Genomic DNA, 10,603 nt, shown 5'->3' on the forward strand with positions numbered 1-10,603 from the left:
TAAAGTTAGTAAAATTATAAATAATTTTTTCGCAATGAGGTAACTTCCTGTAATTGTTTCATGATTATTTATTTAATCGTTTTAATGTTATTTTTCAAATATTTTGTGTTTTTATTGTTAGTAATTTTATGCCTGGTGTTCTGTTGCTCTCGTAGGTTGCTCTGTTGCTCTAGCTTCTGCATTTCTGTTTTCACTTTCCGAAGGGACGTGCCGCTGGCTGTGGCCACTGGCATGTTACGATGTCACCCGACTCGAAAGACTGGATTGCTAGAAATGTGCGAGCCTCGCGTATGTACCGTGCTTCATACTCCCTCTCAAAATCTCTTCGGAGCGCGCCAGTTCAAACCATATCTGAATTGACTCCCGGTGCATCCTTCAGTCAACGCTTGCCCAGCGTTCACTACAACCATGCCGGATGATGTGGATGGACGAATCTCACCGTTGCTGGCTTATCCACACTACCCAGGTACATCGACGTCTCGCAAAACCTCCGGTCACCATGCCCAGACTCCCCCGTTGTTACGTTCGGGCCACTTTCTGGTTCATAATCGGAATCATTCTCGGCTGGCGACTGTGTTCGATACGCGACACACAGGACCAAGCCAGTGCGAACAGCGATCATGAAGGCTGGGTGTCTAGAACTACCTTGTTTGTGGCTGTCCTGTCAAGTCCGGGTGGAGCCGAGCTCCGCACGGCAGCGCGCAACACCTGGCTCCGCCTCGGAGCTGGCAAACCCGTCGCGCACAGGTTTTTCGTGGGCACCAAGGGACTCCCGGGTACGCAGATCCAATCCTTGGAACAAGAAAGCCGAAACCACAACGATGACATCGTGCTCCTCCGTAACCACGAAGACAGCTACGACACCCTCGCTGCCAAAATGCTCGCCATCTTCGACTGGACGGCGACTGTGTACAAGTTCGACTTCTTCCTCAAGCTCGACGACGATTCCCTGGCGCGAGTCGACTCCATCTGCCTGGAACTCGACAAATTCGCCAAGTTCCCTAACCTCTACTGGGGCTTCTTCGCGGGCAACGCGCCGGTGTTCAGGACGGGCAAGTGGGCCGAGAAGGACTGGTTCTTGAGCGACAGGTACCTTCCCTACGCCAGGGGCGGAGGCTACGTCCTGTCGTACACCTTGGTCCTGTACCTGAGCGCAAACTCGCACCACCTACAGCACTACAAGAGCGAGGATGTGGCAGTTGGGGTTTGGCTTTCCGGGCTCAAGGTGAAGCGGGTTCACGACCCTAGGTTCGACACGGAGTACAGGTCGCGAGGGTGCTCCAACAGCTACCTCGTCACCCACAAGCAGACGGCGCGGATGATGTTCGACAAGCACAAGAGCCTCAAGGAGAACGGTGTCCTGTGTCCGTCCCAGGTGCGTTGGCGGAGGTCCTACGTGTACAACTGGAAGGTGCCGCCGTCACAATGCTGTGTCCGTAACGACAGTAGGATACCCTAAGGTGGCCGTGTAGCCTGTGCGGAATAGCGTGTGCCAAAGCGAAACTTCGTTCTGTAGGACTGTGCGACGTAGTGATGCAGATAGTCACAATTATAGTTATTGCAATGACTTGAGGGCATGAGCTGGATTGCCTTGGAGCAAGGAGAAGTGTTTTAACTCCTCACGACTGCGTTCGTCTGGTCTAGGTCAGCCTCATGAACGTTTTTTTTTTCTTCTGTTGCGATGAATGAGCAAACATACCTGCATTGAAGATAGGCATTTGTGGCTTTATATATACACTCATCACTCAAGCTTTCCTTTGTTTGCTTTGCTTCACAGCAAACTTAATATCCTTGTTGAAATGGTTACAACAGTCTGAAAATGGCAAAAAACAGCTAGAGATCTTAGCTCTGGTTCGAATTAAGATGAAGGAAGAACGGGCAGATTGGGCTGCTTTCCATGATATGTATGATATTTTACTGCTTAATGCCTGTTAAAGACCCCAGTGGTACTGCACTGGCTAAATTTCTTGTCTTTGGGAGACAACAGACACCCATGTTGGAGCTGACTAACTTCCTGCTGTCTAGGCATAAACACAACACTTTTATTACTGTCAAGGTGTATGACGTAAACTTGGGAAGTATGTCAAGAAGAAAAGACTTTCTAATAGACATGCCACCAGAAATGCATGAAATGCAGGGTGCCAGCTTTCAAACTTACAGTTGACAATGCTTTTAAGGCTGAAATAGAAGCTCTATAAAATCAGAGCTCCATATATATAATGCATCACTCTAGGTTTGTCTTTTATCATTTCTTGGGCTATTTTCAAAATATAAACGAGCAAAGACAAAAAAAAATAATACCAACAAAAATTTGATGGCACATGCCCAGGCCTGATTTACAATAATGCCAAGACTGTTTCAAAATGATATGATAGCTGGACAAACATTTAACCCTTGCCTTCTCAACTTTTTCTTCAAGGCATGTACAGCAAAGTTTTATTTTAAACACAATTTGAATTAAAATAAGACATAAATATTTCCTCAACTTCCAGGTATTGTATCTTGCTCTAAAACAAAACTTCTGGTCCAAGTCCCACTGATGTACAGACGCCGAAGTTGATGGAATGCTTGCAGGATTTACATTGTTTTCATCACTTCTGTCACTGCCCATCAAGCTATCATCCAATTCCTTAAATCCGGAAAGGCCCATGGATTCATCATCACATATGCCTGAGCATTAATCCCTTTCAAAAAGAAGGTTTTGCATCTCTTGGCTGAAGTGGACATCTGCACCAAGGCCGTGTTGTTTTAGCACAAACACTCACAAGCGACTGCTTTTTTTTTCTTGGCTAAAGGGAGTGTTCTCTCTCTCTCAAACAGCAAAACGGACGTGCAAACTGCCCAATGTAAATGGAACAATAGGGGTGGTTTTTCCCATTTGCCGAAACCGAAACGCGAGTCACACTTGTGGTCTGGCTTTATGGTATGTAAGGGGCGGCACGAGTGACACTATTAGTAGGCAAGGGGTTAACATGAAAATCGCTGTGCGTTTTTATACTGGACCTATTGAATCGAAACTAGCCCTGTAGCATTTAGCTTGGCTGAATGCAACATGTAAACAACATGAAAAGCGTTTTTTTTTTTTTTGGCATATTTTGTTTCCAGGTTAGAGAACACGGAACTCTAACTCTGTTGAAAAGTCATCTGCCATTGTAATAGAGGCCTTTATGTCAAGTTTATTTCTATCACTCTTTCAAATGTGCATAGGTATAGCATACTCCTTACAAGTATACAATAAGTTTCTGCATGAAAAGATCAAGTGGCTATTACCACAAAGTACCGCGCATCCACCCATTCCACATTAAGCGCCCGTTACCAAATTTGTGAGATCTGAGGAAATACGTACAGTACATTTATATGTAAAATTCATGACCGGACAAGCGCCCATCCCCCATTTTTTTGCGATTATCCAAACTTTGAGTGGGCACTTGCCAGGTATTTTACGGTATATACAATTATACACACAGTGCACACTTGATCTAATCATGAACTTAGGGAATTGAAAACCTATATCCTTATTACATGGAACATTGCTCTAACACAATTTAGATGGTTTGCTGCGAAAATTCCGATTAGAAAAATCATTGAAAGCGAGTCGAAGTTTAGGTTTGGTAATAACGATCAGGTTTGTTCTTGGCTGGTAGGGAGAAAAATCAATAGCATCATTGTTTAAATTTATATTTGCTTAGTATTGGGATTTGCAAGCTTCGAAATAATATACTGTTTCTTTTTTGAATTACGAAATTTCTCGAGGAACAGGCCGTGAATCATTTTTGTTTAACGACAAAGAAGACACAATCTTAGCATGAGAACTTTTGAAGTGTGTTCGTCCTTGCACTCACTGAATCATTGCATTTCTCAAATGAGGCACTTTAGGTGAAATTCACCATTCCACTCTCATGCTTCCTTGATTGGCTTTGTTTGGCATAGACTAGGTTCCGCATTCCAGTGATGGAAGTGCTGCGCCATTTGCGCCAAATTGTGCTATGAACGAAAGTCCGCTACATCTTGCATCAAAATGTCATTTTCCTCCTACCTACTCTTGCAAATATTGGAGTCAGCCAATAAATAAATATTAAAATTTTTCATCTTTGTTGAACCCACTCTGCGCAGGTATGGCACAATGACACACCTGTGCCGTGCGTGTTTTAACAAAGATAAAAAAAATTAAAATATTTAATTATTGGTCGACTCTAATATTCAGAGAAGTAGGAGGAAATTAAAATGGTACAAATATACTATATTTCACAATGTCTCTACTTACCGTATTGTTAGTCTCATCTTAGGTCAGAGTACAGTCGAAAGCTTGATGAACACATAAACAAAACCACGAAGGCACATACTAAAAGTGCAAGTCACAAGACTTTCCCTGCACTTAAATGATCTAGTTGATCAAAGTACATATAGTAAAAGAAGATGATGAATGCCATGATTTCGCACTGTGGCACTGTACGAATGATCCCACTGGCTCGTACAGCGGTTGCACTTTGAGTTAGGGTGAAACGAAGATTTCTTGTCAACCACGCTGGGTGGTTGATGCCTCGATCAAATTAATTGCCACGCCAACGTCGTCCAAATTTCTAGAGGATATCGGGAATGTCGGGAGCTAAAAGCCGCGTGAAGAGTTTGCAAAATAGTTGGATGGAAGATATTGTAATAAATCAGAACCAGGGTTTTGTACTCCTGATGGGACTGTTTGATTATTGTGTCTGCTACCGTGGCACTTGCTCCGCTTGCGTCAAACTTCGCTGTCTCTCACCAGAGCGCACGTGTTGAGCTTCACCGCTTGCATTGGAGTGCTACAGTCAGTTACAAGTTAAGAAAAGTTTTCGAGGGAAAAAAAGCGGGTGAAATGCTGGAGAGAGGGGGGTGTTTCTTCCTCTCCTCTCCAGCATTCCGTTTGCTTCCTCCTCCCCAGGCCTCCTTTCACTCGTATGCTTTTCTTACCCTGTAACCGACCATAGGAGTAGTGGCCGACATGGGGGAACGCATGGGTGAGCGTGGTATGCTCCGAAATCATGCTCAGTACCTTGTTCTTTGGTCTTGATTGTAGGTTGACTTGTACAGTAGACAAACTCCAGGAAGCCACACATTTTGTTTGAATTATCAGAAATTCATCTAAATTTGATGAAAGATAAAATTATCATTTGCCATATGAATGGCTACAAATACAAAGCAGATATTCGATGAGCTCCTTTACATAGGCCCACTGATCGTAAGTAGGTATGCCACACATGAAACATTCGTGAAATGTACGACATAAGTTTATTTATCCCTCAAAAATGTTGTTTATTGCAAACTGTTTAGACAGCGTATGACAACTCAAAACAAAATTGTTTGTTCATCAGGCCAAGAGGCTGTTTAATGTGGAAGCAGGGCACACATGAGCGATGAAACCGGGCACCACGCGGCAGTTTTCATAGCAACTTGTGCGGACGCTGTGACGTGAACCCATGTCATGCCGCCACGTCACAACGTCCGCGTAAGTTGCTATGGAAATTTCCGTGTGGTGCCCGTTTTCATAGCTCACGTGGTAGGTATAGGAACGTTTGTTTCACTTTTTTGCATTAAGAAATGCTGTGGTGCTTCAAAGCTCTGCTCTGCTTGAGCCCCTTTAAGTGCGCTTCTCATCGAGCACCGGTGTACTGCGAAAAAGCAACACCCGTGGCGGTTAGCAAGCTCCGCGAATGTTGCCTCTCTGCACTGCACCGGTGCTCGGAAAGAAGCGCGCTCAACAGGTCCGCGAGAACAAAAAGTATATGAATTACACGAAAACGCCGTTCGGATTAAGCGACTTATGAATACATCAAAAACATAGCGGAACAACTAACATTTTGAAATTTGTTTGAATTATCCAGAAGTAAAAAATATCCGAGTTTGCATTATCGCGAGCCTATAGTGTAATTTAAGAAAAGAAAAAAATGTGCCAAGAGAAAAAATGTGGGTCTATATTTGAAGAAATGTGGCAGTCAAGGTAGTCTGTGCAGCTGTCGATCGAAAGGGCAGTAAACTTTGACTCAACTCTGCTTCCAACGCTGCTGAAGAGCAGTGTCACATGTTAACCACAAGTGTGGACTTTCATAATATTTGTTTGGTTGTTGTTGCAATTTATGGATATTAAAGTCTCGAGTTTGCCAAGTTCATAAAACTTGGGGTATGCATTTTTGTTGATAGACGTTCTAGCAGATATCTAGGTTTTTGCTGGCATTTTACAACAATTACATTTACAGGCTGAATAAACATTTGAGTGTAAAAGGAGGAGGGAAGTGAGGCTTTATCTCAACTGAAGTGTAGCACTATGATTCATTTTTCGACCAATTTTAACACCCATTGTAAATGAAACCTACCCTGACAAGAGCCTTATTTTTAAAGAGAAAGCTCCGTGTTACTTTCGCTCCCTTTATATATCTTATCCCAAAAGGTAATAAAAGTAATACGCTCCAGTATCAAAGTGGAACCCTCGGTCATTATCGACGATAAATTCGTTTCGCAATGCAATCGTTTCTTTTTTTTTTTTTTTTCAAGCGATGTGTTAACATATGTTGGTATCTGCTCCAAGAGTGTCAGTGGCTGCTCCAAACGAATATTTTTCCTGCTACAGAACCTGCTTCAAAAGGTCAAGTGCTGCTTCCATCACTGGCATTCAGATATATCTGGAAAGTTCCTCTTAGAATCCTGGCTCCGAGAGTGTCGTACACTTCTCCGTTCCTTTTGTGTACTTTGCGACATTTTGGCATCTGCACTCCACTCCCCGACAAATGTTGCAACGGAAAAGAAGAGGCCCATCTTCGCATATCTACGGTCACCGGCTCAAAGTGGTGGTCATCTTACAGCCTGTGACACCTGGGCTGGCTTGCTAGAAACAAAGCCTTAGCTAAAACTGTGCGAAAGAAAGCACTGCCAAAGCTAGCGCAAGAGCGGAGTGGCACATGAAGTTGAGTCTTGGGTATTTGCACACTGTAACCTTGGCAGGTTTGTTTCGGTTTCTAGCAAGCTGCTCAGACACTTGGCATGGTTTTTGCTAGGAATGTTTCTAATCAGCCGGCCCAGGTAGTATGGCATTAAACAGTTGCTTAGTCGACAAGTGAATTGTCTTTTTTAAGGTGCGAAAGTATGCAGGCGAGCTGGTTAGAAAGCATAATCTAAGCACTAAGACAGAATAAAATAACGGACTAGACGACAGAAACATTATTTTATTTCTCCTTGTCTCAGAGTTTATATAACGTTATTTTAATGCGAAATCGTTAACTGTCTCATGGAGCGAGCCAACGTCATCATGCTTTGCAACCGCGCCAAACGTCTGCAAGTGAAACCAGCTCCGAGCTATGAATCCATGTGCAAAGCTAGCCAACGGCACCAAAATTCCCCGATCCCAAAGGAACAAAGTAAAGCTGTTGGATTTTCAGCTTCGGTCCCATTGGCTGGCACGCGCCGACGAGGCCCCCATTGGTCGGCCACGCAGTGCCATAAGGTGGCCAGTCGTTGAAACTTACACTGTGCGTCAGTTTCAATGACCGGCCACCCTATGGCGCTGCATGTCCGTCAGCGTGCACACACGAAACGTCCAAGGTCAAAGCGGCCGAGGAGAGGCGCTCTCTCCTCGCCGTCAGAGCGCGCCGCTCTGCCGTCGACGCAAATACGCTGCAGACGAAATAAGGGAGCAAAAGAAGGATGTGCATGCTTTTGCATTCACAACTCATAAGAAGTACTTAGGTGTACCTCGAACCTTTTTTTTTAATTCTAACTTACAAATGTTCTCTTTTTTTTCTTTTTTTTTTTTTTTAAGGAGACTTTTGAAATTAAGAAAATACTGTTGGAAGCTTGGAGCTAGGCACCACTTAAGTTGCACACAAAGAACCTGAAAAAGTACAGCATATAATCGTATTGCATGTCTTCAGGCGCATAACTTTTTAAAATTCCCAGACACTCGTAAAACCGGTGTACAAGAAACACACACTCCGAAGCAATCAGAATTTATATTTTACAAAAACCAAGAAACTCAACTTTATTTTTAAAAAGGCTCGAGGTACACCTAAGCGCCTCTTACGAGTTGTGAATATGAAAGCATGTATATCATTCTTGCTCTCCACGTGTAGGCGCGCTGACTGGCGCTGTGTGTCCGGCAAATGGGAGCTTGGTCGACACACGCCAGCCAATGGGACCGAGGTGTAAAAGGTGCTGTTGGCTAGCTTTGCACGTGGTTTCATAGCTGGGAGCTGGCTTGACTTGGAGAAGGATTTAAGAGCTGTTTGGCGCGGTTTCACAGCTGATGACGTCGGCTCGCTCCATGAGACCAGTTAATGCTTTCGCATTAAAAAATAAAATAAAATTTAAAAAAAAACATGCACAAGATTTATCCTAACATACATACTGATCTCCGGAAGCCAGGAATTTTTTTTCAGGGGGGGCGCTAAGGTGCTGGGATGTCCATATGACTCGAGTGTGGAGCAAAGGAGGGAGGGGAGGTAAAAATGCATGTGAATATTATAGGGTCGGCTGGGTTTGGGTGGAGGTACTGAAGCCCCATAAGCCTCTACCTTCGGAGGGTGTCGTGCAACCTTCCAGTTGGGCAGAGTGACGTGGGGAGCGTAAAGTGATGCGTCAAGCACGGAGTGCCAGATTGCGTTTGCACTGAATGGTATGCGGAGGGCAAGTTCATCTGCTTCTTGCGCAGGGGGAAGCGGTGACGTCAGAACGCCGAGCCCTGATTGGCTGATCGCGACCCCCTATCTGAGCGTCGTCTGCTCCTTTGCAGTGTCGTCTGCTCGCAACGTCGTCTGCATCTGTCTTACATTTCCTGCGACTTTCGGAAGTGCAGAGGCCAGATTCACGAAACGATCTTACGCCAAAAATGTGCGTAAGACAAACCTTAAGAACAAATTCGTATTCATGAAACAAAATTTTTGTAAGTTTAGCACAGGTTACGACGAAATCCTACGACAGCTCCGAAGCTGTCTTACGCACTTCTTACGATCAAATCAGCATGGCCGACAGTGTCGCGGTCCCGACGACCCACGGACATTTATTTTTCTACGTGCGCTTCTCACGCGTCCCGACTTCAAGCACCAAGAAAAAACTAAAAAGTACTTGAAACAGACCACGACGAACAAGAACGCTGGATCTACAAACACCCGGGAAAAGCTCCAACGACCACGATTCCGCCGAACGCGACCAAGCGAGATCGGCAGTTAGGCCTAGCAGGCACTCCGCGACTCGGAGACCTTCTGCCCACGAACGGCTGGCGTGCTGAATGGAATATGCCCGCGCGACCCTTGTGAACCCTTCCCGTATTATACTTTGATAGCTGACCTCAATTTTAGATTAAGAGGTCATTTTCTTCCTCTTGTTATCTCCTTGTTTGCCGAGGCAACGGTGACTCTCGCCAGCGAAAAGGCGGTGAATCTCTGACAGACACAGGAAAGGTAAAGCAGCCATCGCTTTGACTAGCAGACGTAAAGCAGACGACGTTAACTGCGCCAACCCGCCGACGCCGTTAAAGAGTGAGGGGTCTTGCCGCACACGAAAGGAAGGAAAAGTATTTGGGAGGGCACTTGCGAGGCGTATAGAGCCTGGTGGCACTGAATGGCGGTCACAGTGGCTGGGGGCGAAGAAGCGTGAGCGGCGCGAGGACCGAGCAACACAAAAGCATTGATTGTGACCGCTGTTCCATGCCTCCAGTGTGAGCGGCGAGAGAAACTCGACTAAATCACTGCTTTTATGCATCTCCTGGTGAAGCAGCAGGCCGCAGCAAAGCGGCAGTGAACAAGCAGCTGTAACTGGATTGAACTACGTGGCTCGCAACGTCCGCTGCGGTACATCCTAAGGCGAAATTGAGTACTACAGTTGGGATTTACGAGATAAAGCACCCAGTTTGAACAGCACCTAAAAGAAACAAGCTGGCACTAGTTTTACATAGGGAGTAATGTTTCATGATCACGTTTCACAATTTATTAATGATTGGCAGTGTTGGGTAAAGTACATCTTAAAAGTACCTGAAGTAAATAAAGCACAAAGTAAATGTCAGGTTATGTCTTTCAAGTAAAGTAGCAAGTGCCCCGGACACAATGCACTTCAAGTAAAATATACAAGTACAATGTACTCTTAAAGTAAAGTACCTGATGCCAGTCTATTCCTAAATGCAGCCTTTTTTTTTACCAAAGGGGTAATCGGGGTTGCATCAGCTATATTTGAAAATGGTGGCAAATATTGGATAAAGTTAAGTTGCCACAGGGTAGTTGTATTACTCTCGCTGACCATTTAAAGCAACTTATAAGGCCCTTATTTGTTGACAAAGCATAATTTTGTTGCCAATTTAACAAAACCAAATTTGTAGAGTGTACCCTGAAGTCGGGAGTTGTACTATCCTCAGAAAGTACAAGAATAAATACTTAAGAGTAAAGTACCAGTACATATTCAGAGCATGTACTCCAAGGTAAGTACAAGTTGTCTGAACCTACTTAAAGCAGTACTTTAAGTACAATATACTTAAAACACTTCCCAACACTGCTGATCGGTAAATAGACCACCAGTACCTGCCCCACTGTGTTTCCTGCAAGTTCGCAGTTAAGTAACAATGATGCTTACGGTCCTCAATTGTAAACGC

At 44.5% G+C, this 10,603-nt stretch overlaps 1 protein-coding gene across 1 annotated transcript; it reads left to right on the forward strand.

The window, feature by feature from the left end:
• Positions 1–125: 125 nt before the first annotated feature.
• LOC8039321 (beta-1,3-galactosyltransferase 6) lies at positions 126–2,485 on the forward strand. Its single transcript, XM_002413303.4, has one exon. The coding sequence runs from the start codon at positions 416–418 to the stop codon at positions 1,457–1,459; it is 1,044 nt and encodes a 347-aa protein (XP_002413348.3). The 5' UTR covers positions 126–415; the 3' UTR covers positions 1,460–2,485.
• Positions 2,486–10,603: the final 8,118 nt, after the last annotated feature.

This window comes from Ixodes scapularis, unplaced genomic scaffold (assembly GCF_016920785.2).
Source record: "Ixodes scapularis isolate PalLabHiFi unplaced genomic scaffold, ASM1692078v2 PGA_scaffold1__304_contigs__length_218370807, whole genome shotgun sequence".
In the NCBI taxonomy this organism is placed as follows: domain Eukaryota; kingdom Metazoa; phylum Arthropoda; class Arachnida; order Ixodida; family Ixodidae; genus Ixodes; species Ixodes scapularis.